Here is a 27,556-nt window from a genome sequence, read left to right on the forward strand (position 1 = left end):
CTTTCTGAGCAGTGGACTCAACAGTAGCCTTAAAATATTCAGTAAACTATGTTGTAAACAGATGTGCTGTCATCCAGGTTTTGTTGTCCATTTATAGAGCACAGGCAGAGTAGATTTAACATAATTCTTAAGGGCCCTAGGATTTTCAGAATGGTAAATGAACATTGGCTTCAACTTCAACTCACCAACTGCATAAGCCCCTAACAAGTGAGTCGACCTATCCTTTGAAGCATTGAAGCCAGGCGTTGACTTCTCTAGCTATGAAAGTCCTAGGTGCCATCTTCTTCCAAGAGAAGGTTGTTTTGTCTACATTGAAAACCTGTTGTTTAGTGTAGCCACCTTCAATAATTATCTCAGCTAGATCTCCTGGATAACTCATTGCAGCTTCTATATCAGCACTTGCTGCTTCACCTTGTACGTTCATGTTAAGGAGATGGCTTCTTTCCTTAAACCTCATGAACCAACCTCTGCTTCTTCATACTTTTCTTCTATGCTTCCTCACCTCTCTCAGCCTTCATAGAATTGCTCTGGATTAGTCTTTGGCTTAAGGGGATGTTGTGGCTGGTTTTATCTTCTATCCAGACCACTCAAACTTTCTCCACATCCCCAATAACGGTGTTTCACTTTCTTATAATTTGTGTGTTCACTGTAGTAGTACTTTTAATTTCCTTCAAGAACATTTCCTTTGTATTCACAACTTGGCTAACTGTTTGGCCCAAGAGGCCTAGCTTTTGGCCTGTCTCAGCTTTCAGCATGCCTTCCTCACTAGGCTTAATCATTTCTAGCTTTTGATTGAAAGTGAGAGATGTGCAACTCTTCCTTTCACTTGAACACTTAGAGGCCATTGTAGAGTTTTAGTTGGCCTAATTTCAATATTGTGGTATCTCAGGGAATAGGGAGGCACGAGGAGAGGGCGAGAATGGCTGGTCAGTGGAGCAGTCAGAACACACACAACATTTATTAAGATCACTGTCATATGGTCACAGTTTGTGGCGCTGCAACACAATTACAGTAGTAACGTCAAAGATCATGGATCACAGATCACCATAATAAATATAATAATGAAGAAGTTTGAAATATTGCAAGAATCACTAAAATGTGATACAGAGAGAGGAAGTAAGCAAATGCTACTGGAAAAATGGTGCCAAAAGACTTGCTAGATCAAGGTTGCCACAGACCTTCAATTTGTAAAAGAATGCAGTATCTATGAAGCGCTATAAAATGAGGTATGCTTGTACTATAGTAGAGTTTTAAAAATATTAGGTGTATTTTTATATCAGCAGAACATAGTGAGTATTTTACTAATTTTCTTTAAGATTAATTCTCATTTTCTTAAATAACTGAGTAACCATGACAGTGCACTGGACTTCTATCCTAATGAATTTTCTGTTATATGTCACAATTTTGGTCTGCAGTTCTTAATGGAAGGTTATATATAGAATAACTTACTAATTTTAGGGATTCTCTAGAGTGGAATGTGCAGGAAATACATGCTATATTATTATATATTAGATTGGCTATATTGCTAATCCTGATGATATATCAGCATTAGTTTTGGAGCTTGTAAAAAATATGGATTCCTTTGGTCTCCCTCCAGAGATGTTTAAATTTGGAATGGGGATGCCAGCATGAGCTTTAAATAACAGCTTTGTGATTATGAAGTATAGTCAACATTGAGAATCAGTGCTAATAGATAAATGATAGAACAATTTCCTTTAAAAAATAAAATCAACCCCTTTTTTTCTGGTTATAATGCAGTATTGCTATAGAGAAAACTGTAACAATGAAATCCCACTTTTTTTTAAAAAAAAAAACCACATCAGGTAAACATCTTAAAGGATTTTGGGGCATTCTCATACAGTTTTTTTAAAAAAAATAATACTTATTGATTAACAAATATTTATTGAGTATGGTGTACTGCTATAAAGTGAATGGTTTTTTTTTTTTTAATTATTTTATTTATTTTATTTTTGGCTGCGTTCGGTCTTTGTTGCTGCACGTGGGCTTTTCTCTTGTTGCGGTGAGCAGGGGCTACTCTTCCTTGGGGTGTGTGGGCTTCTCACTGCGGTGGCTTCGCTTGTTGCAGAACACGGGCTCTAGGCACGTGGGCTTCAGTAGTTGCAGCACACGGGCTCTAGAGCGCAGGCTCAGTGGTTGTGACGCACGGACTTAGTTGCTCCGTGGCATGTGGGATCTTCCCGGACCAGGGCTCCAACCCGTGTCCCCTGTAGTGGCAGGCGGATTCTTAACCACTGCGCCACCAGGGAAGCCCCTCATACAGTTTTAGTGTGAGTAAAGATTTAATATCACCTTTGATGGTACAATTTGGAAATATCTTTAAATTTTTAAATGTGCATATCCTCTGGCACAACATTTACACTTAAAAGTGTCTATTCCAAAGACATAATTGTATAAGGATCTAGGGATTCATGTTCAGCCAGTGTCTATAGGGATACTATACAGGATATGTTACTTCATCATGAGTGTCACAATGGGAGAAAAGCTGTGAAATCACGTTCTCAATTTTACTATTACAGGTACTCTTCAAAATGCCAACATTTCCAGACTAAGTTGTCTTGAAAATTTGCTTCCCCCCACCCTCCACAGCATTTGCTCTCTATGGCTGTTTTATTCTGATTGTATGATTTGAAAACTGCTTGTCAGATCATATGAACAGAGGAGGAAGTCCAGCTTTATTCTAATTTTATGGTTTATACTATTTAACAGATAAAGCCTTAAGTCAAAGGGAAAGCCAGAGAAGGGAAAATGCCAAGAAATAGTTATGCTATGTAAACGATAAGAAAATGGCAAACAAAACTGCGCTTTATCAATATCGAAGATTTAATATGCTCCTTTTAAGCATATGTGAATGTAAATTAAAATGGGTCCAGGTAATAGGAACCTAAGAAGTACAACTGTGAGGATGGCAAGTAAGGTAGTTTTTAAAAATTGAAAACAAGATTAAGTATTATATTTCTTTTAGTTACTGATGTGGTTATGGATGCTGTATGTTTGTGGAGGGAGTAAAAATCCTTCAGGCTTTTAAAAATGTTGTGAGCTGGCACACTTTTAGTTACTGGTAAGGCAGCGTGCATTTTAGTTGAGGGTTACCTAATTTCATCTCTTTGGCTCTCTACCATCTTGGATATTACGTATTATTAAATGATAAAGGCAATACAGGAGAAAATAGGCTACACTAAAAATTGCTGATATGTTGATTGGGTTTACTTTGAACAGCAAGGAAATGCTCTTATTTGGTGATAGGATCCCAAAATGTTGCGTACATGAACTTTTTATGCTTTTTATATGGAAATCAGCCAAATAATAGATCTTTTAGGTGTCAAAGATTCAAGCGAACATTTACAGATAATAGTTGGTATTAAAGTTTGACTCTTGGGCAGAGAAAGACTGAATTTCAGGTCATGCCAGCTCAAAATCATCCTGGAATTAGGATATACATATTTTATGATACGTTTTATCTAAATGTAAATTGGATACAAAGCAGCAAGGAAGTTTTCACTACAGAATTTCAGTTTTCTTACAGTGCATTATTCTAACCTAATTTTTATAGCAAAATGTTGGAAGAAATAGTATCTTGTATCTTTGATATTCTTGACTAGAACATCTATTTTACATTGATTATTTTTATAAGGCTCCAGATTTCCCGTCTTAGTTCAGTGTTGTTTTGTTATGTGCCATTAAAATAACAAAGATTTCTCCCACATTTTAAGTTTTGCCTAGAAATGTGAATAAAACATGGTTATTACCAGCTGCGGGCAAAAAGGTTTATGTGCCATTTGTTCAAAGTGTAGTGACCTTGAATTTGAGACCTGAAGAACTATATGAATCATTGAAATAGCCAATGAATTGTGTTTTTCAAACCAGTCTTTAGCTAAATGAATCAATCAGAAAAAAATTCATTCTGACAAGTTTGAGGATTGAATATTTTGTTACAGATATTATTTAATATTAGAGTAACTTTTCTTTCTACTTTAAAGTATTTTCTCCTTTAACAGAAAGAAATTAAATATATCGGTGTCTGTTAACTGTAGTAATTTTGTTACAGGTGATGCTATCTCACTTTTCTTTTTGTTCTGTTCAGTTGGAGCTGATGGACTCTACCTAAGGTAGAGGTGAAGAATAAATTTTAATATCCACTCCTCTTTTGTTGATGTTATAATATCTTTTCATATACTGTTACAATTTTCTATAATGCATTTATGCCAGTAATTTAAAATATCTCTCTAGTTGGAGGCTTGTAGAGGTGGTTATCTGTTTTCCTGGAACAATCCATATTGCTTTCTCTCCCTCATTCTGTGACAGCATTAAGGTTCTTATTTCCTTATATTTGGTCTTATTTGCATTGATGAAAGGCAGATTTATTTTTATTGTAAGATAAACCAACAGGCCACATGATTAGATATGAAAACCTTGTTTAATAACCACGGACTTAAATTCCAAATGAAATTGGAACATTAGGTATATCACTATCACCTCTTGAGTCCTTTAGATTTGTCTTTGTTTTTTGAACTTCCTTCCAACTCTGGAAAATGCTATATAAATTCACAGTAATAGCTTGGAACATTTAAATATCAGAGTAATCATTCAGGTTTTGGTATGATTACAAACTAGCATTTATAAAGCTGAATTGATTTAAAGAATACCAATTTCTTCTTCCATCATTTTCTCCTAACCACTGTTCCACTGTATGTCGGAATTCTTTAACTTTTTATAATACTGTAGGCTTTCCATCTTTACTTTAAAGCCAAGTCATATTATTTTGCCTTCCATAATAATCCTTCCCGATTGTGGTCAATTATAGTGCAATAATTGAGAAAAAATAGAGGAAAGAATGACAGCATTAGTGAGAGCAGTAACAAGCTTGAAAATGTTGTATATAAAATGCTCAATATGTCCAAGTTTTACACTTTACAGAAATACAGTAGTGGCCTGGTTGATCTCCCTTAGATTTTCTAGGAAATCAATTGGTCAGGATCAGTGGTTTTTCAAACATTTTTGAAGCCATCGAGCTCTTTCTTTGAAGAAATCTGATATAGAATCTCAATATTAAAATAAGACATGCTGTGTTCCCAGGGATAGGGTAGAGGTGGGACAGGATGTGTCTCTGGTGGCTAGAGCCTTAGCTCAGCCACCTGCTCCTTCCTTCCCTTTAGTAACTTTGGAGACACAACCTTCTGTCCTCTAAGGTGTCTCTGGAGTACAATTTGAAAGTCGCAGATAGTATTCTGAACTTTTTCTTCTCAGTGATGAGCCATTTTAGAGGTTAAATATTTGATGAGTTTCTGCCTACCCTAAATCCTCTAGCTTTTAAATCCCCAAATAAGTCCATACACAAAGGATGTCTTAGGAGAATTGGCAGCATTAGGCTTCATTGAGAGTTTTTGTTTTGTTTAATATAGGTGTTGCTCAGATTATTTAAATTCAAAGCCAAAAAAACTGTTTAAAGTATATTTGTCTTAGGGTTAGTGATGTAATACTTAGGGCCTAGACTATAAGTTCTGTGGCTTACGGTTGAGATCAGAGTTGAAATATTGCTTATTTTGCAAACCCTACAAGTTATTTGTAAACTATTAGGGCAGAAGCCGCTAATTATTTAACAAGTGACACGTGATTGAAGTTTTGAAACGTAAAAGTGCGCGGATTATTTGGAGTAATAGAAGGATAGCCATTCAGATAAGAATAGCTTACTGATATAGACTATACACTGTTCTAGATGCTATACTACTTATGTTTCTGGTATGTTTCTCATTTAATCCCCACAATCCTTTTATATTTATAGGCCATATTATCACCTTTAAAATTGATGCGAAAATTGAGTCTTGGGTTAAGTAACATACTGAAAGTTATAGTAAATAGTGGACCCAGAGTTGGATTCTTAGTCTGTGTTTTTTCAGAGACTCATGGTACTTTCTTCTGAGGAAATTATGGTCCATTGGGGCTGACAGAACAGCCCTAAAATAATCTATGAGATGAGAATGAAGTCAAAGGTCAGCATGAGGTAGTCATACTAGGATGTGGGTGAAAAAAGATTCAAGTTCATAGGAAGGCAAAATGGTGTGTTTATAATGCCTACATTTACTTTATAGGCAAATTCGGTATATCTAGGTTTCCCTTTCTCATCTATTGCTTTGTTCAACTTTTCAGTTTTTTATTAGCTATTTCCAACTTCTTACTCACATTAGTGTTAGATTACAGTCTTAAAATTAATTTTAGTCCTGTCATCCTTTTTTTCCTTCATCCTCCTTTTTCTCTTCATCTTCCTTCCTCAAATTCTTCTCTGGTTTAAAAGAGGGAAGCCTGTTGCCTTTTTTCCTTCACTGTAATCATTATGCATTTGGGGGGTTTGTTAGTTTGTTCTAAACAAAATGACATTTCCCCCAAAAGACTCTCACTTCCCCATTCCAGAAAATTTTAAGTTTAGGGAAATTTTGCCTTGGAGAAAAAGTTTTTACTAAGTTACCGTATATGTCTTAAAAAAATGAAAATAAAAAAGACCTTAAATATCTTGAAGTCTATATCCAGTATTTAATGAACATTATCCCAAATAAGTTTGAGAATTGCCACATATGCTGTATCTTTGCATCCCATCCCCCTTTTGGAGATAGCCAGTGAATGCTAGTATTTTAATGGTTCTTTGAAGCTTTGTGGTAAATAAATCTAACTTTATTCACCCCCAGTTGAACCACCCTACTATACCTTCCATTTTAAAATGTAGCCTCTCAATCTATCCCTGATCCAGTGTTCTTGGAATATACTTTAGAAAATAGTATGGAACCATTTACAACATTATATATTCTTTAGTTTTCTAGATAGAAAATGTTGTTTCCAGTATAGCTTTCAGAATTTTATTATTCTGTTTGGTTTTTTGTTTTGCTTATTCAAAGAAGCTAGTCAGGATTTAAGATGGAAATCCAAAAGGATTGTGCCAGGCTTAAAAATTAGTATAACATTAAAACTGTTCTGAAAAACCATATTTCCTTGACCTTAAATTATATTTTTTACATAGATTAATTTGGGAAGGATATGAATAAATTATTATTTGGGAGTTCTCGTTTGTTTTTAATTTTTTTAAAAATTAATTTTTTAAAAAATTATTTTTTTTAATTTTTTAAAAAATTAATTTTTTAAAAATTAATTTTTTTAATTTTAAAAAAAATGTTATTTATTTTTGGCTGCGTTGGGTCTTTGTTGCTGTGCATGGGCTTTCTCTAGTTGCAGCGAGTGGGGGCTACTCTTCATTGCGGTGCCCGGGCTTCTCATTTCGGTGGTCTTCTCTTGTTGTGGAGCACAGGCTCTAGGTGCACGGGCTTGGTAGTTGGCAGCATGCAGGCTCTAGGGCACGCGGGCTTCAGTAGTTGTGGCTTGTGAGCTCTTGAGCGCAGGCTCAGTAGTTGTGGTGTACGGGCTTAGTTGCTCCACAGCATGTGGGATCTTCCCGGACCAGGGATCGAACCTGTGTCCCCTGCATTGGCAGGCGGATTCTTAACCAGTGCGCCACCAGGGAGGTCCCCTCCTTTGTTTTAAGATAGATTATAGTGTTCTTTATAAAACTGTTAACTTAGAATTTTTAATTTGGTGATATTTTTATTCCAAGGAGAATAACAGATTGGTTACCACTTAAGTCTGAGTTTGGTAATTTTGAGTATGAAACTAAACTAATGAACTATTTACCTTAAATTGCTGGTATGTCAGTCTGTCTCCTGAGTATAGTTAGAGTGGATTTCTTTAAGATCTCTGGTTTACGATGTGAAAACATATAGGCAGTTTATTGGACATAATGAATTTTATTTATGAACTTAATGAAAATTTGAAGTATTTTTGTATGGTTGATTCAGTCAGTTACTTCTTGATGTAGGATATATAATCATGACACATAGAAGGGGGAAAAAGCATTTAGGCCTTGGAAATATACAGAATTGAATTTGATTTGAATCCTGGTTACCTTGAGTAAGTTATTTAATATTTGTTATTTATCATGCTAGGTATGGAGGTGGGAGGAGGAGGTGGGGAGAAAGTATAACTTCTGTCTTTAAAGAATTCAGAGATTAGTAACATTCACTTAAACCTCTCTGAATCTGTTATCTTCTTGGCAGAATGTCAGTGAGAGAACTTAAAATTCCCCAGATAATACTTTGGGGAACCATAGATGCTCAGTATGAGTTAGGTTGTATATTGTCATTCATACTATTTAATCACAGAACTACTTACAAGAGACATCAAAATACGGATTAAGTCCCTTCCTTGTTGGAGGACTATGTTGCCTTTAGAGATTTATTTTAAGCTGCCTTGATGTTTCATTCATTCAGATATCCTTTGTTCTGTCACCAGACATACTTGCCAAGCTTCTAGAATTTGAGGGCCCTGTGCCATTGCCTTGTGCACATTTGGTTTTAATTTTTCACTAAGCACAGCATTCTGTCAGACTGCACAAAAATTACTTGTTGTTTTAGCCTGATGGAAATACTTCCTATCAGTTAAAAGAGCAAACCTGTAATTTAAGAACAAGCCATCACGTAGGACAGGGCTCTGCAAACTATTTTTTTGTAAAGGGCCAGGTATTTAGGCTTTATGGGCCATGCAGTTTCTGTTACAGCTACTCAACTCTGCTGCTGTAGTGTGAAAGGAACTACAGACAGTACATAAATGAATGAGTGTGACTGTGTTCCAATAGAACCAAATTTATGGACACTGAAATTTGAATTTCTTATAATTTTCATATCATGAAATATTCTTGTTTGGTTTTTATATTTTTCAAACATTTAAAAATGTAAAAATTATGCTTAGATTATGGGCCCTACAAAAACAGGTGGCCAGCCAGATTTGGCCATCTGGCTATAGTTTGCAGACACCTGATTTAGGATATAATCTATGAATTTGCTTTGATTGTTGTTGGATAATAATTTTTAGGCATTTAGGTGAATGGTTCTTTTTAGTAGGGATTGTATATATTAAGGTTTGTGTTCTGCTCTTTTTTTCTAGTCCAAGTTTATTTTACTTCTGTAGAATATATATGAATAGTAGAAAACTAATGGGAAAAACATACGGTGTTTTGTTGTTATTTTGTGGGGTTTTTTTTTTTTTTTTTTTTGCCCTATCCAGTTAAGAATTTGAAGGGCATCTTTTAAAAGCTGATTACTCTCAGATTTCTCATCCACCTCAAGTCAAATTCTGTAAATGTAAATTTCAGGTAATGTGTACCAGGTCTCCTACACTTCAAATTTTAAAAATTTACACAATAGAAAATTTTATCTTTTAAATAAATTGTATGTAAGTAATTACATGTTTACATTGCATGAACGCTATTGAGCAAAATTTTTTACCTCGAAAATAAAAATGACATTTATAGTGATTGTAAAATTTTGTCCGTTAAAACTATAATTTAAAGTTCTGTTAACTTGCTTTCTGTAGACACCAGAGAAGAAACAATCGGAATCATCCAGAGGAAGAAAGAGAAAAGCAGAAAATCAGAATGAAAGTAGTCAGGGTAAGCGAAGCAAAATCTTCCTTCAGAGCCGAAGAGGCATTTACAATTAATTATTCTGGTTTTTAATCAATTAATAATTTTTTTAAAAAGTAGTGTGTTTTTGTGATTTCTATAGATACCATGTAATTTCTGCATTAATAATAGTTTAAGAATGTACTTTGTGTAAGAAATAATAATTTTATGAAATTAGAATCTTTTTGTACCACAGGTAGTTTGTTTATGGTTACTGTTTTTAGGCTTTTGACATTTCCCTTATTTTTTTAATTTGAGAATTAGAAAGAAAAGTGTCATGTCCAAACCTGACAAGCATTGCCTTTATCACCTTTCTTTTTTCTCTCTTTATATGAATTATGGTATTGAAATGGCTTCTCGTTTTTGAATAAGAACTTTATATCTCACTTTGAGACAAGTACCCAAACTTACTCATCCCTTTTATTAAAAAAAAAAAAGACTATATAAAAATGATTGAAGTACTTCATTAAACGCCATCATTTTCTTTCCATACCTGTTCTTCATCCTTTCTTTCATACTTAACATTTTGTATTATGAACTGTAAGAAAATTACTTTCATTAGACTACACAGCTTCTTATAATGGACAAGATAGTATTGTCATTTAATTTGGCTTCTCAAAATTAAATACAATAAATTGGGCTCTTAAATCATATGTAATGATGATTTTACACATATATTACATGTTTTGGAGCCACAAAATCTAGAGCCATGAACCCATGGCTTACTAGTATTTACATGTGGCACTGGCATCAAGAAATATATTTGCAACAGCTATCTTTGTGGAAGGAGGGAGTTGAGTCACTCTAGCACCTTTCTCTAAGTTTGTGGTACTTTGTATTTCAATCTGCCCTGAGGTCCTTTTTGATCTTAGTGTAGTTTCCCCAAGTTGTGGTTAATGGGCTTGGATTTATTTAGTTATATTAGTTATGATAGATTTAACTTCAGATTTTAAAACTCACTTTTAAAAGCAGGTCCCAAAATAGCCTGGGACTTCTGGGTTGGTTGATCCAACCTGTGTCTTTAAGAAGCCACATCTTTTTCTTTGTGGTCTGCCATCCACAGAATTGTCTGCTTTTCTCTTATGGTTTTAGGACTGTGGCCAGTTTTAATTGCATTTCCTCATTTCATCTTCCACACTTGTATTTGCTTTAGAGAGAGGCTGGTTTTCTGTGTGTTTTTCTTTTTTCCCTGTTTCTTTGATGTAGGCTTCTTTAAGGCCATAGCGAACCTTTCCTGTCATCTTCTTGGCCAGAATAGGGTCATGTGTCTATTCCAAAACCAGTTATGTCCAAGAGAGGTATTATTGCCCTTAAAATGAGGCCCATCTCGGGACTTCCCTGGGGGCGCAGTTGTTAAGACTCCATGCTCGCAATGCAGGGGGCCCGGGTTCGATCCCTGGTCAAGGAACTAAGTCCCACACTCATGCTGCAACAAGAGTTTGCATGCCACAACTAAGGAGTCCGCCTGCTGCAACTAAGACCCGGCGCAACCAAATAAATAAATAAATAAATATTTTTTAAAAAAATCAGGCCCATCTCTGAAAATGAAAATGGGGTAAAGTTCCATTTAGAAGTACAGGTTGTGTGGAGAAGGCATGATACCTGAACAAAATTGCATTTCTAATCCGAAGGAAGGAAGGGGAACTAGGAACAGAGGCCAGATAGGACTCAGCCTCCCCTGAAGTTACTTACATGTGCTATGTAGGGGAGGGAATGTTAACAGAATAAAATTTGGATTCAGTTAGGGAAAAAAAATTGGGGAAATAGTTTCTGGGTAGGCAACCAAAAAATGTCTCTGTCTTCATTTAAAAAATAGCACCTCTTCAGAATCTGCAGGAAAGTTGTTACAGGCAGAAGGGAAGTTCTTTGGTATAGAACTTTTATAGTGCTCCCTGACCTCTGAATAAATCTGTACAAAACTCGTGTTCAAAATTTCTGGGTAGTATTTATAGTCCTGATTACTTAGTAGTTTTTAAAAAATTTCCCCCTACTTTGTTCCAAGAAGGAATTTGAGGTTGTTGAACTTTTAAATGTATTGTTTGTTCATCTCAGTAATGCCTGGCACATAGTAACCACTCAAGAAATATTTGTTGAATAAAATATGTGAATGAATGTATATAAGTCAGTATTGAATTGATAAATGTATATGTTTATATTATCCAAAGCTTTTGACTCCATGCTATCATTAGTTTTTCTTTTGTAGCTTGAAGAAATTATTCAGTATAATTCCAGTGAAGGATGGATGCCTCCCATCCAAAACGCCATATTTCTTAGCAACTTCTTACTTCAATATTTATAAAACTAATGAAAAGTCCATTTTGTTTCTTTGTTATTTGTTGTTTTTTTTTTTTTGAAAAGTCCATTTTAGAGCAAAATTTTAATTAAAGAACTGTGATCTGTAATAATTTGGATCACTATCAATATGGTCATATAAGGACAATATTTAAAATCTAGTTTATTTTTTTAAAAATCCTATTAATTTGGAAATACTTTTTAGAAAATCAAAACATTTTACAAAATAGCATTCATATTAAAGCATGTTATTGTCAGTTTGTTATGGTTTGTGTTGACCAAGCTTTTTTATTCATTATTTACAGGTATGAATTGGTTTGTCAGTTATACAGCTGCCACTTGTCTTTTTCTTATCAATTGACATGTTTTTATGAAATTATTAGCCATTAAGCAATCTGAATAGAATAGTTTTAAAAGCAGAGATCTTTTAATATGATTTATTTATTTGATTCTCCCATAATCAGGACTTTTAAAAATTGACATGTATCTATTGAAATATCGTTTGATTTTTGGAATTCTGAAGTTGGCATCTGACCCTCTGAGGGCTCTTAATATTCTTTTGATGCCCATCACTACCCAACTAAAATATATTCTTTTTATTAAATAGATTATTTTTGTATGTATTAGGGAAATTAAGTTTGGCACATTCTCTTTCTGATATAGTATGTGGTAGATAGTCATGACTGACTTTAAATCTATAAAATTTTTTACTTCTGTATTTTAGGAAAAAGTATTGGGGGACGTGGCCACAAAATTAGCGACTATTTTGAAGTAAGTTCATTGAGAAATATCTTCAGTTCTTAATATAATTTTGCTATGGGCTGAAATAATTTGTTTGAAGCACAAAGTCAATTTTTGATTATCTACTTAATTAGAGCAGAACTTCACTACTATGTGATGTCCTGACTTCCTAGGAATATTAAACTTTACTTTTACTTTGGTATGGCACATCATAATTTTCAAAGTACTTTCTCCTGTATTTGCTTATATCCAGGAGATAGTCAAAGCAGGTGTTATTAGTATTCCTATTTTACAGATGAGGAAACTGAGAGCCAGAGATATAAAGTAGCCTACGTAAAGGCAAATTCTAAATGGAAGAGCAAAGAGTAGCTTTAAGTCTCCCAGCCTCTAGAATTCTTTCTGCTGTCAGTACCACAGCAACAGTTGAGCCCTGTGGATAGAGATTAAATAATGATGGAGATGTGAATCTAAGAGTCCCTGAAAATAATAAACAGTGGTAAATTTAAATTCTTACTTAGTCTGGAATGTTTCCTTTCTTCTACACAGAAACACTTATGCCTACCAGTTTTCATTATAAAATATTAATGTGATTATTAAAACAAACATCTACTCAGTTGAAAAATATTTATATTTCCTTGAGAGAGAGCAGAATTTGCTGATTAGGAGAAGGGCTGTGTTTAAAATATATATATATTTTTTATTCTCCATTGTTTTTCTTTCTTGAGTTTACAGTGTCTAAGCTAAAACTGTTGCAGACTATAAGATACACCTAATGCTCTTTAGTTGATGTCAGTCCCTTAGTGTTAATATCATTAAAAATCTTTGCCAAAGGTAGGATCAAATAAACAAATCTCAAGCATCTTGGATGCCTACTGTGTGCTGAGTGTTACGCTAGGCACTATAGATAAGAAATTCAGACAAAGCTCCTAGGTTGCAGGAAGCTGTTTAATGAACACACTAGGAAGTTCCCATCTCTGCTGTTCATACCTGTACCCTGAGATGAAGCCATTAGCAGCAAATTGTTTTCTCCTTCCATTCTTGGTTCAGAAACATGAGACTTGAGAAAGCTATGGAACAGATTAGGTTGGCTTCTCTTCATATGCAGTTAAGTCATGCACTATAATGCATGTTATGCATGTAAGAAAGGATTGATTTTTATTAGACTTTGTGCTGTTAAAAAGAAGGGACTTGGTTTGTATAGTTCTTTTATAGTGCTATGAACATTTGGATACTTAACAGATCTTGGGACTGACAGCTCTGTTTTAAGATAGTTGATTATGTTCACTAACATCTACATGTAAACATGTTAAAGTTTCTTGGGATTAGGGATCATACTGGTTTAACAAACAAGGGAACTGTGCTAAAATTTGAAGGAAAAATAAGACTTGTTCTTTGCTTTGGGGGAATTTGTCTTTGAGTCTGCCACAAAAATAATAATAAGATATACTTAAATTAATTCATAATGGCATATCTAAAATAATATTTGTCTAAACCTGTGTTAATAAATAGTGATGTTTCCTTTCTCCCTCAGTACCAAGGTGGAAATGGCTCAAGTCCAGTAAGAGGCATACCTCCTGCAATCCGTTCTCCTCAGAATTCACATTCACATTCCACTCCTTCCTCATCTGTAAGTTTTTACATATGTAGTCTTTGTGTCTCAGAGTTTATGTGTACTGAATGAATAACTTTTATAATTTGTCTTTATTGAGACCTTTTACATATATTAGCGTTTATCTTTAAAAAAATCATTCTGTGAGGTGAGTTGAATTCTTTTTAATGATTTGATGCTATTAGAACTTTATTTCTGAAAGTAAGATTCTTAAGTTAAAGATTTCCTGAATTAATTATAAGACGTGTTCTTCGCTTTGGGGGAATTTGTTCCCCAAAGAAGTAATGTTTCTATAAAAGAATGATGGGATCAGGAACTCCCTGGCTGTCCAGTGGTTAGGACTCGGCACTTTCACTGCCAGGGCCCGGGTTCGATCCCTGGTCAGGGATCTTAACAATTAAATTTCTTAACCACTAAAATGGTAGCATAATAAATTCCTTTCTGGGAATCCTGAAATAGAGTAGGCAGCCATCAGCCTCGGATAATGTAGTTTGGCATAGGAGAAGGATCTTGGACCTGAAAATTCTCTTATAACTTTTTGGTTTGTTTCTAACATTTTAAAGACCTAGTTCTTTTATATGCATTTTTCTACATATTGGATTTTATTCTACTTTTTTTACTTTCATTATGTGAAAGTTCATTGTCTAACCAGAAAAACAATGTTGGCTTTCAGTAATTTAAAGATGAATTAAAAATTTTTAAAAATCAGAGTATCTCTTATTTATTCAGATACCCTGTTTTTACTTTCAGTGTCCCTTTCTAGTTCTGTCTGTAGACATATATTTCTTAATGTCTTATTCATTTTGTACCTTGGGGCACATCATATTGCCATATACTAAGTAAAGCATAAGACTCAAAAATAACTTTGAGTTGTAGTGATAGCATTGGTGCATGATGTAATCTGTTGCTTTCAGTGAATGTATTTTAAAACTAGTGACTAGATAAACCATGAAACTTATCAGTAAATTGATATTATACTACATATGGGCATGCATTATTGTACCCACTACTAAAAGAGTTCTGTATTAAGGTCTTTACAGTTTTACTTTTTGAACCATCATAATCTGTTTAATATTTTTGTTTTAAAATAATGTATTTGGCCTTGTTTTAGTTAACAGATTGAAAGCATTAAATTTGCTTTTATGGCACCAGATTGTTAAGTTCCTTGAGGGCAGGGCATATATGGCTGGTTGTCTCTTTTATTGGGCTTTATAAGAGGGAGGTACTTAATGAATGCTTATTGAATAAATGGTGATTAAAAATTTTTTAAGTTCAATTATGTTTTTTTTAATTCTTTATTTTTTATTTTTTTTAAATAAATTTATTTATTTATTTTTGGCTGCATTAGGTCTTCGTTGCTGTGTGTGGGCTTTCTCTAGTTGCGGTGAGCGGGGGCTATTCTTTGTTGTAGTGCGCAGGCTTCTCATTGCGGTGGCTTCTCTTGTTGTGGAGCACGAGCTCTAGGCGCACGGGCTTCAGTAGCTGTGGCACATGGGCTCAGTAGTTGTGGCTCGCAGGCTCAGTAGTTGTGGCTCGCAGGCTCAGTAGTTGTGGCGCACAGACTTAGTTGCTCTGCGGCATGTGGGATCTTCCCGGACCAGGGCTCGAACCCCTGCCCCCTGCATTGGCAGGCGGATTCTTAACCACTGTGCCACCAGGGAAGTCCCCAATTATGTTTTGAATTATTATCCTGATAAAAACTTAAGAAATTTTTAGTTGTTGCTAAGCAAAAGCCTATTTTTTTTCTTGCTAATGTAAAATTTTTAATATTTTTTTTTTAAGGTTCGACCGAATAGCCCTTCTCCTACTGCATTAGTTTTTGGGGACCACCCTATTGTACAACCAAAGCAGTTATCCTTTAAAATTACTCAGGTAAATGGTAATTAAAATTTCTTTGTATGACTTCTGAGAAACCGGTGACCAACTTTGTACACACAATTAAGATGTCTTCTCTTTGTTTTAGACATAGTCATAAAGTAAAATTCTGCATCAGGAAAGCTAATTACTAAACAAACAAAAAAAAACAGTTTGTAGGGGGTGAGAAATTGAAACACCCAATTTACTATCAGCTTGTCCTTTGTTACACACTGGTTAAATATATATTTTAAGCAAAATAAATAAACAGAACAACCATAACATGTCAATTCTGTTTACTGATTCTTTTTGAACTTAACATCCAAGTACATATAATCGATATCTTCATGAAAGTGTTATATTTGTTATAAGTGGACATTAAAGCAGTTTGTTCCATGTGTCTGTATTTTTGTATATTCATATATGCTACACACTTAAAAATCATTTGAAAATTAATCAGATATCTTTTACAGTTATTTAGTTTTATGAATTTTGAGTACTAAGGTTTTCATTTTAATTTCATACATGTGGCAGTTTTTGGATGACTGTCTGAGATTAAGGATTGAAAAAGTAGATCTTCTTGCTTGCCACCTTAGTTGTGCAGTTTATTGCCATTATACTTCTTCTTTCAGGTCATGTCCAAACTGTTGCGCGTGCATCAAAACTTCTTTCTTTGGATGATCTTTAGGCCAGGATTTATAAGTACATTGCTTTCAGTCAGCAAACAGCTTGTGAAAGTTTTTGCCATATTCAAAAGTCAGCTAGAGTTGACAGCACAAAGCAGTGTTTATATTGAATTTTAATGAAGGACATATCAATATTCTAAAAATTTAAATAATTAACCTTTAAAATTTTTCTTTTTAAGTTTATAGCACTTATGCTTCTGAAGATATTAAAACTTAAAACTGCAGTAAGACTTCTTGTGATACTTTTTACATACACACACAAACTCCAATATTTTCTTTGCTCTTTAGAATCAGAGTAAAATCTAATTTTATGTTTGCATGCAGTGATATATATATAATGGGGTAATAAAATAGCTTTCTTTCGTTTAGACTGACCTTACAATGCTGAAATTAGCAGCATTAGAAAGTAATAAAAACCAGGACCTGGAAAAAAAGGAAGGTCGTATAGATGACTTGCTCAGGGTAAGTAAGAAGTCATGGAGCGGGAAGAATTTGAGTAAATTATTTGGTAGTAGTAACACTGGTGAGAAGATACTTATATTGTAAAAAAAACTCTATTACTGGAAAAAAAATAAGCCTTTTCTTTTAGTGTAAGTACATAATTGAAAGTATCAACTATTAAATGATAAAAACTATTTTATTAGCTCTTTAAATGTGAATTGAGAAACAGTTTGAGAAATAGAAGTTTATAAAATTTATTTTTACTTGATCAACTATCCTAAGACAGATATCCATTTCATGGTAGTTTTAAAGTTAATTGATTTTCTTATAAACCTGACTGCCATTTGACACTATACTAGAGGAAGTAACTACTGCAATTTTGTGAGATTTTTAATGGAAACTTTATAAAAAGACACATCAAAAAGTATGCCTAATAGGTGAGTAAGGGGTAAAACAGTGGTTCTCACCCCTAGCTGCTCATTAGAATCATTGGATGGAAAGTGTGGAAGGCACTTTATAAAAGTACTGATGCTTAAACTCCACCCTGAGGGTTTCTGATTAAATTGATATGACGTAGGGCTTGGGCATTGGTAGTTTTAACGGCTAATTTAGCCAACACTGAGAACCGTTGGTATAGAAACTCAATGAAACCATCATCCGTGATCATATAATTACTGATACCTTTGAAACATCCAGTGTGCCTGTCCTGGTCCCATCCCATTCACTCTCTCACATCCCTTTACCATTAACCACTATTCTAAATTTTGTATTTATTTATTTCTTATGCCTTTATGTTTCTTTATAGTTATATTACATATATCTTACACATTCTTAACAACGTATTATTTCACTTTATTTTTGAACTTTATATAAATTACAAAATTACACTGTTTGTACCATTTTGCCCTGCTTGTTTTCACTAAACATTATATGCGGGATTGTCATGTAATAATAGTTTGTTCATTTCACTGCTACATAGTAAGGCATTATACGAATATATTATAATTTATCTTTTCTGCTCTTGGTGGACATTTTATTTCTACTTTTTGCTAGTATGAACAGTTCTGCTAAGAATGTTCTTGTACATATCTCTGTGGCACGTGTGGAAGAATTTCTCTATGGTATATGCTCAGGAGAGACATGGCCAGAGTATAGGGCATGCATATCTTAAACTATACTTTATAATAGCAAATTTTTCCCAAGGTGGTTGGATCAGTTTCCATTCCACCAACAATGAGCAAGAAATAATCTTATTGCTTATTATCCTTGCCAAGGTTCATTATAATCATATTTAATTTGGGGGTTCAATTTAATGGGTGTAACTAGGTATTTGTTATTATGCATTCACTTTATTTTTTGAGCATCTTTAAAAATATTTATTAACTATTTGTATTTCTTCCGTGAAGTAAATGATCATTTTTTTTGCTCATTTTTCTTAATGGGTTCCTGTCGTTTTTTAAATTGATATCAGTTTTTTGTTGGCCATATATGTTGATTTTTCTCCCAGTGTGTGAATTATCTTTTTATTTCTTTGTACTGTCTTTTGATGATTAGATCATTTAAAATTTATATGATTAAATATATCTTTTTATTTATAGTTTGTACCAAATTATTATCAAAGATATACCAAAATAATTTGTTGTTTTAATCCCTAATGTCATAAAGATGTTCTTCTATATTTTCTTTTAAAAGTTTTATAGTCTGCTTTTTCAGTACAAGTTGTAAATCTCACTGGGATTTATTTTTGGGTATAGTGTGAAGTAAGGTTTCATTTTAATTTCTTTCTATGTAGAGAACCAGTTGTCCAGACCACGGAATTAAAAGTCCACTTTTTACTTCCAGCCCCATCATGCAATCTTGTTTTCATATACAAGTGGATCTATTTCTGTGTTCTGTGTTAAGTTCCATATTCTATTTGTGTATTCCTATACTGGTACCACAGCATCTTTTTATCATCTAGCAGTTGTCTTTGGCTGTTAGTAACAGAGAACATAAACAACAGTACTTTAAATGAGATACAATCTTATTTTTTGAGAGTAGAACAGAAAGGAGGGCTCCAAGTCAGAGCATGAGGGTACAGTGTCTCCTGCCCACTGAGTCATCCGCCCAAAACCAAATCCAGTTGGGGATGGAGGTGGGCCCTTCCATAGCAGGCCCAGGAGGAAATGGTGCTGTGATAACCCATGGAACACAGTGCCCCTCACTAACACACCCGAGACAGGCTTTCCTTTTCTCTACATGCTGCTCACCTCTGTGAGGAGAAGGGTGGAGGCGCAGTCTTTCCCTGGCCCCTGGGCTAGTGAGGGAGGCTGGGTGGGGCACTGCAATTGCAGCTGCTACTGCCACACTGACCATTCATCCCGTATGTGACTGAGGAGGGCCTGGAGCCTGTTCATCTGTCCAGACAGCGATGTCTACACGTGTGTGGTTGGGCTGTTATCCCCCTGGACAAAGCATAAGGGGCCACGGACCTTTGAATGGAAGGTAGTAGGTTTTGTGGAAATGCCATTTCACTGGCCGTGCTTTATTTCCGGCCAGGCAGAGCCTTGCTATCAAGCAGAGACAACTGAGCTGCTCAGGCCGTAGGTGTCCGGACAGGTTTCCATAAACAGCAGTACTTTAAATGAGACACAATATTGTTTTTTGAGAGAAGAGCAGAACGGGGCAGCCCAGGTGTGATGGCTTCACAGTGTCATATAGGATCTTGGCTCCTTCAGTTTTTCTGCTCTTTCACCCTTAGTACATGGCCTTCATCTTGAAGATCATATCAAGGTACAAAATATTTATTAGAGTCACAGTTATGATATCTGTGTTCTTAAGCAGAAAACAAGAAGAGGAAGGAAATAAAAAATGCAACAATTCCGTGTTCAGCCTTCTTGGGTGTTCCACTTAACAACTTCTGCTTACATTTCACTGACCATCGTTAGCTGCAAGGGAAGCTGGGAAATACAGTCTTTTAGCTAGACACATATCAATCCAGAATAAAATGTTGGTCTTCCATTACTACGGAAGAAGGAGAAAATAGATTCAGGTGATTATAATTACTCTAGGTTTATATTAAATCTTGATGTGTGGTTGAACAAGTATCATCTCCTTTTTGGCTACTTTTGGCCCTTTGCTGTCTTAGAGAAGTGTTAGTGTCAGTTTTTCAGTTTTCACACACATAAACAATTTGTTGGGGTTCTGTTTGAATTGCACCTAATGATAAGGGTCTGATGCTAAATTCCATTTATGTTCCTCTGAAAGTATCTTTATTTTACCCTTTTCCTTGGAAAACAATTTTATTAGATACATACTTTTAGGTTGGCAGCTATATTTTCTCCCAGCATTTTTGATGTATTATGCCGCTGTCTTTTGGCTTCCACCATGATTGGCCTAGACCTATGGTTTTCAAAGAATGATCGCCAGACCAGAAGCATCAACATTACTAGGGAACTTACTAGAAATAAACTTTTAGAGCCTACTCTAGAGCTACTAATTCAGAAATTGGGAATGGGTTCCAGTAATCTGTGTTCCAACAAGCTCTCCAGGTTGTTCCCTGGTGACTGACTGTACTAGACTAATCAGACTCATCTTCTGAGTTTAGAGAGAAGCCCCTTGCCTGAGCGTATGGCTGCCTACAAAGTTAACAAAATTTGTATTCATATGGCCAAGAAAGATGGTGAGAATAGTTAGCTATTGGATAGGCATCTGCAGTGTCTTCCACAAGTTTAATGGAGAAAGAAGTTTTATTAGTTACAAAAGATGGAAGAGAACTCACATTCATTTTTAAGTGTTTAGACGCTTTGTATTACTATATTTCAGTTATTTTTAATTAAATGAGGTAGAATGGTGTTGCTCTGTTTTAGAAATAAGAAAACTGAGCTAAGGTTCAGATAACTTGTTTGACTTAGCCCAGATTATATATCCTAGAGTGTGGATTTGAACCCATGGAGTATGGATACAAATTCCATGTACTTTTCCACTACACAGTTAAGCAGCATATAACAGTATTATTCCCATGGTAAGTAGATGTTTTAACAAATTTTTTAGTATCATATTCAAATACTTAATCTTATTAATCCTTCTCTTTATGAAATTTGTTCAAAATGTATATTCTTAAATGTCTCATATACACAAATTGTAGACCTTTTTCATTGTCTACTTATGTTGTAGGCTAATTGTGATCTCAGACGGCAGATAGATGAACAACAAAAATTACTTGAAAAATACAAAGAACGATTAAATAAGTGCATATCAATGAGCAAGAAACTACTTATCGAAAAGGTAAGTTAAAAGTTCAATAAATTTTCCCTCTCCTTTCACTAGCCCCTTTTACCTTGTATGCTTTTAAAATTTAAATTAATAAAATTGAATGATGATTTTTCCTCCTTTTTTCAGAGTATACAAGAAAAACTGTCAAGCAGAGAGAAGAGTATGCAAGACAGATTACGCCTTGGGCATTTCACGACCGTTAGACATGGTGCTTCATTTACTGAACAATGGACAGATGGTTTTGCATTTCAGAATCTTGTAAAGTTAGTCACTCTTACATTTTAAAAAATTTAGTATTCCTTTGGGTTTTCATTACTTTCAAAGATTATAGATTTGGAATTATGTTCTACATATACTCCTTACTACTCTTTGATATCAGAATTTAATACAGTTGAAAGGAACATAGAACAGGCATTACAATTTTAGCTTTAGCAGACTTCTTGATTAGTTAGCATTCATCTGTATAGTATGATGTATTATTCTAAATATGACTTTTCCAGAACATAAACTGACCTAGCTTTTTATAGATTAGTTGGGAGGGAAATTGTTAAAAGTTTGAACTTTCATTGGAAGATTATATCTATATATCTTGGGATTTTTCTGCTTAGTTCTCCGCCCCCCACCCCCACCCCCATTCCCCAGTCCTTACTTCAGCACTTGCCTGCTCTCTATTCCTATGGAAAAGACAGGAACATTTTCTCTGCAGCCTCAGACATAGTAGCTCATAAGTCAGTTGAACTGAGCATGTGGCTTTAGCACTTCTGAGGTAAACTTTAAAATGGAGAAATCGTTGTTGCCATGTTTTCTTGAGTTCAGATGGTGGTAGCTAAGGGTAGGTTGACTGTTTATGTGGTGAGCCGGGATCTATGCTCCTCCTTTTGTTTTTTTTTTTTAAGCTGGAAAACTTTTAAAAACCTGCAAAGCAAGAGTGGTGCCAGCATCTAAATCAGCTTTCCCAGAGTCAGTCCAGTTAAATGGAAAATGAAGGCAAAGCTTTATTTCACATAGTATCACTTAAACACTGCTGTTTTAAACACTGGTTCCCAGGACTTAAGCACAGAATGGTCTTCTCTCTATCTCAGTTGATTTATCCAGCTTCTGTTCAACACAACTGTGCTGGGTGTGAGGTATACTATAATGAAGGACAGTGTCTTTATGATGGTAGGAAGTTTGGGTTTTAATTCTGTGGATAATAGGGAGCTCTTACAGTGTTATGTGTGGTGTGTGGGGTCAGATTTGAGTTTTAGAAAGGTAGCTGGTGGTGATGTGGGAATAATATTGGAAAGAACATAGATTGTTGACAGTTCAGATGGAGAAGCATCCAAATGAAAAGTGATACGGCTTGAGCTAAAATATTAACAGTAGAAATGGAGAGTAGGAAATACAGTTGAGATAGAACTTAAAATTTTCGAGTGTTTTTCTGAGCTACTAAACCCAGATCTACAGTTGTCCTGGTAATGAATAAAAGAGAAGTTTATATAATATAACCTTAAATATAAACTAAAAATATGAATTTAAAATATAAACTCTGCCGGTTGTTAAAATTTCTCCATTGAGCTGTCAAAAAAAGCAAAATTGGAGCTTCTGGGTTGGTGAACATGTAGAGATTTGGGGAGGGTATCAGGCTCAGAGCATGGAAACTCCATGTCTTTTCCCCATACCTTGCCCTATGCATCTCTTCCATCTGGCTATTTCTGAGTTGTATCCTTTTATAATAAAGCAGTAATCTAGTTTTTAAAAAATTACTTGCATTTCTTATTACTAATAAGCATTTACTGAGGGCCTACTGTATGTTGTTACATATACATATTTTATATCAAACAGTTGATATTTATCAGTGTATATCAAGCTATATATCTGTGATATAACCCGAAGTAGTTGGAGGATAAGAAGAGAAATAAATAAAAATTAGTAATATTATATTAATCTCTAAAATGTAGGTCATTACTGAATAATCAGGGATTAGATATATATCCATTCCAGTAATTCTTTTCTTTCATTATTTAAGTAGGTTATTGCTGTTTATTTTCATTAATAACATCTTGATTGTACCCGAAACTAGCTTTAAAATTAATTTTTAAATAAATTGAAATTATTTATAACCATTTCAAGGAGAAAACTAGATTAAAGTCTTATTCTAACTTTGCTATTCTTGAGATTTTTCTCCACCGTTTTACTCTTTTACCTAGGTGATTCTTGATTCTTTCCCTCTTACCATGTTCTGCTACTACCTGGCTAGAACCATAGGACAAGGAAATGTATGTAAAACCAATTCTTCGTCAGCAGAGTAGAAGTTCTCTAGTTCTGGTTTGAATAGGGGTGGGGGAGCAAGGAATTGAAATATTTGACTTGTTCTAAATCTGAGTATCACCACCATGTAGAGTTTAAAATTTTTTCCTAGTGTGGTGAGGTGACCTAAGAGGGAACATAATTATATTAGAACAAGCTTAAGGCGTTGTATGATAGGATGGTTTTAAAAAGCTTCAGTTGGAAGCAGTAATATTTTTACTTATATTAATTGCCCATTTTTCAAAGCCATGTAAATTTTTCTTGCTATTTTCTCTTTATTTATTTATTTATTTTTTGCTATTTTCTCTTTAAAGTGTCAAAATTCCTTCTTTCTTCCTAAATTTCTGAGGTCAATTTTTGTTTCATTTCAAAATATCACCTACCCATTCCCAAAATTTGACAGAGATACATTTAGAAAATAACACTCTATTAAATTCACATTTGTCTTTTGTAAGTTTTTCTTTAAACAGTAAGTAATGAGATGCATGTATAAAACCTACTCTTTAACTCTGTTAATTCTTTTTTTTTTAATAGCTCATTTATTTTATTCAACAAATATTTATTGAATGCTTAGCATGTGCCAGTCACTGTGCTGGGCACTAAGGGTACAATAGGGTATAAAATAGTTGTGGTCTCTATTCTCATGGAGTGATTTAGTCTAACCAGACACATTCTGATCAAGTGTCTGTAGGAATATTTGTTAGAAAGGAGGAGGTGGGGAGCTACAAAGTACTATGAAATTATATGTGGCAGCACATCTTTTTCTAGTTCAGGGGGTTTAGGGAAGACCTTATTCAGAAATGAATGTTTCAAATGAGACGTGGACAATGAGAAGGTGTTGGTTCACAAGGGTGGGACCATAAGGTTACAAATTTATATTATATGATTTTTCATGTTTAACTAATGTATTTTCATGTTTTAACTGTGAAAAGTAATGGAAGGTTAATTTTCTTTTACGTTTATTTTTATGCAGGCAACAAGAGTGGGTGAATCAGCAAAGGGAAGATATTGAAAGGCAAAGGAAACTTCTAGCCAAACGCAAACCTCCCACAGCTAATAATTCTCAGGCACCCTCTACCAATTCTGAACCAAAACAAAGGAAAAACAAAGCAGTCAATGGAGCAGAAAATGATCCCTTTGTTAGACCAAATTTACCACAACTGTAAGCCTGCATTTTTAATTTTCCTTTTTTTAAATTGTTGCCAGTGAGCATGAATGTTTGTAATGGATGTTATTTATAAGTAAGTAGTAAAAATCATTATGGCCAGGAAGGAAGGCAGTATTGAAAAAATTTACTTCTAAAATAATAATAAGCCCCCAAATCTGAATTCTACCTAAGTGGAGATTTACTAATCCTCTTTTAAAATGAAGACTTAGGTAGCTAAGAAGAGGCTGGAATCCACTTTTTCTTCCACGTCTGAATGATAGAGTCAGTTATCAGTTTTGATTATTCCAATTCAACATTCCTATTAGTGTTCCTTTTTCTGAGAGAATGTTAAGTAATCTCAACCTATGAAAGCAGCACATTCAGAGGTTATAGGTATTGTTTTCCCCTTTCTGCTTCTCTTTGTTTTCTAGGTTTTCTGCTTTAATGATGAATTACTTCTTTAAATTTTTATCTTTTTTTTATAAGTTAATTTATTTCTTTATATATTTATTTATTTATTTTTGGTTGTGTTGGGTCTTTGTTGCTGTGAGCGGGCTTTCTCTAGTTGCAGCAAGCGGGGGCTACTCTTCTTTGCAGTGCGTGGGCTTTTCATTGCAGTGGCTTCTCTTGTTGCGGAGCATGGGCTCTAGGTGCGCGGGCTCATAGTTGTGGCTTGCGGGCTCTAGGCGTGCAGGCTCTAGAGCGCAGCCTCAGTAGTTGTGGCGCATGGGCTTAGTTGCTCCGTGGCATGTGGGATCTTCCCGGACCAGGGCTCGAACCCGTGTCCACCTGCATTGGCAGGCAGATTCTTAACCACTGCGCCACCAGGGAAGTCCCTGAATTACTTTTTATAATTCAAAAGTCAAAGACATTTAAAAAAATTGTTATGTGCTTATCATAGGAAATTCAGAAAATATAAAAGAACATAATGAAACAGTACAGACCTTGATCCCATCCCACAGAGAACACCATTGTTAGAATTTCAGTGTATAGATGCAACCTAATTTATATAATTTTTCTGTTCTATAAGACCTTATATAAGTATATGTGAGTAGAAAATACATACACACACCCTCCATTTTATTTTTAATATGTTTCTCCTTTGTTGAGAAATAATGTTTCATCTATGCTTTGAAGCCCATTCCCTGCTACATCAGGGACCTCTTCTATTGATACCTCCTTTATTTTACATCTTCAGCCTTTTGCTCTCTACTGGTTCCTTCCTTTTAGAAAACAAAACAAAACAAAAAAATTCTCCCTCAATTTAAATCCCTCCAGTCTCCATATTCTGTCATCTTTATAACTAGGTTTCCAGAAAGACTTGCCTGTGCTTGCAGTCTCCTCTGCCTCACTTTCCAGATCTCTCCTTTCTTAACTGAAATTGTTCTTTTAAAGATTATCTCCTTGATACCATAGACATTTGAGTCTTTAACTTGGCAGCATTGGATATTGTTGACTTTTTCCCAAAAGGCTCTTTCTTGCCTTAGTTTTTGAAATAACCTGTTCCCCTAATTTTCATTTTAACTTATCTGGCTACATCTTCTCAGTCTCTTCTTTGGACATCATTTACCTTACCAATTTGTAAAATGTAGGATTTTAAGAATCTGTCCTAGGCCATCTTACTTCTTACTCTATGTATTCTCCTTGAGTATTAGCTACTCCTAGGGTTTCAGTTAGCATGTATGTCCTGCTGACATCCAGACTTCTTTCTCCAGCCCACTTCTCTCTCTTGAGTATCATCAAATGTTTGTATCTCAGTCTTGAATGTCATATCCTTGCTTAGTTGATATTGGTACTTAAATGCCTCACAAGAGCCTTTAATGCAGCCTGTTCAAAACTGTATTTACTAAACACACAAAATTAAAACTGTTTATTTTTATCTTTCCCATTTCAGTCCCCCCGACACCCCCTCTTTTTCTCTCTCTCTCCACACAGACACCCACCCACACACACGCACACACACACACACCCCTTGCCACCTCCCGTGTTTTTTCAATTAGTACATGGTACCACCATCCTCGCAGTTCCACATGCCAGAATTCTGGTTGTCACTTATAGCTTTTTGATCAAGATTCCATTTATTTTTCTTAATCCATTTTCATTTTATTTTCCATTAATAAACAGGTGATGATAATCTTATATTTTGAAGTCTAAAATGTACTTCCTTCTTTAAGCCTTTCCTAATTTTTGGAGGGGTTGTTGTAAGTTGGAATTAAATCCTTTGGCTCTTGATATTAAAAAACGACAACAAACGATTTACTTTTCATAAATTAGTAAATTTGTTGCTTTAAAAAGGGTAGATGGGTAGATGAGCGATTATACAGGAGAAAGTGTGTGTTAGCTTAACTCCACCCCTGTAGACACCCAATCTTCTAGAGCTCAAATGCGTCCCCTGCCACCTCTTACTTGGGTTCTCTCTCCCCACCCCTACCCACCCCGTCACCTTTCAGCTTTGGTCTAGGCCTTGAATCCATTTTCAACTTGTAGTCAGAATCTTTTTTTCCAAAATAAAAATATGGTCCTTTCTTTTTCTTCCTTGTAAACCTAACATAGCTCTCCATTGCTTGAATGATATCATCCAGAAAGCACTTTTGACTTGGCAGCTTCTGACCTCTCTAGCCTCATCTTTTGGCATTGACCAGTGCCTCCCACTCACCACCAAGTTTATTTGTTTTGGGTTTTTTTACAACAGGTTTTTTATTAACTATCTATTTTAGACATATTAG

At 34.8% G+C, this 27,556-nt stretch overlaps 1 protein-coding gene across 2 annotated transcripts in view; it reads left to right on the forward strand.

Moving 5' to 3' along the window:
* The window catches only part of TLK1 (tousled like kinase 1), a 154,293-nt gene that overhangs the window by 78,817 nt on the left and 47,920 nt on the right, over window positions 1-27,556 (forward strand). Inside the window, exons 4-11 of one of the 2 annotated variants that reach the window (XM_082395396.1) lie at window positions 9,430-9,505; window positions 12,534-12,580; window positions 14,082-14,177; window positions 15,942-16,031; window positions 17,069-17,161; window positions 21,296-21,406; window positions 21,521-21,657; window positions 24,657-24,845. In XM_082395396.1, the coding sequence (XP_082251522.1) occupies window positions 9,430-9,505; window positions 12,534-12,580; window positions 14,082-14,177; window positions 15,942-16,031; window positions 17,069-17,161; window positions 21,296-21,406; window positions 21,521-21,657; window positions 24,657-24,845 (839 nt within the window). The remainder of the gene's footprint in view (window positions 1-9,429; window positions 9,506-12,533; window positions 12,581-14,081; window positions 14,178-15,941; window positions 16,032-17,068; window positions 17,162-21,295; window positions 21,407-21,520; window positions 21,658-24,656; window positions 24,846-27,556) is intronic. The other variant, XM_082395397.1, reaches the window with a different exon arrangement.

The sequence above is a fragment of the Balaenoptera borealis genome, assembly GCF_965194805.1.
Source record: "Balaenoptera borealis genome assembly, chromosome: 6".
NCBI lineage: Eukaryota > Metazoa > Chordata > Mammalia > Artiodactyla > Balaenopteridae > Balaenoptera > Balaenoptera borealis.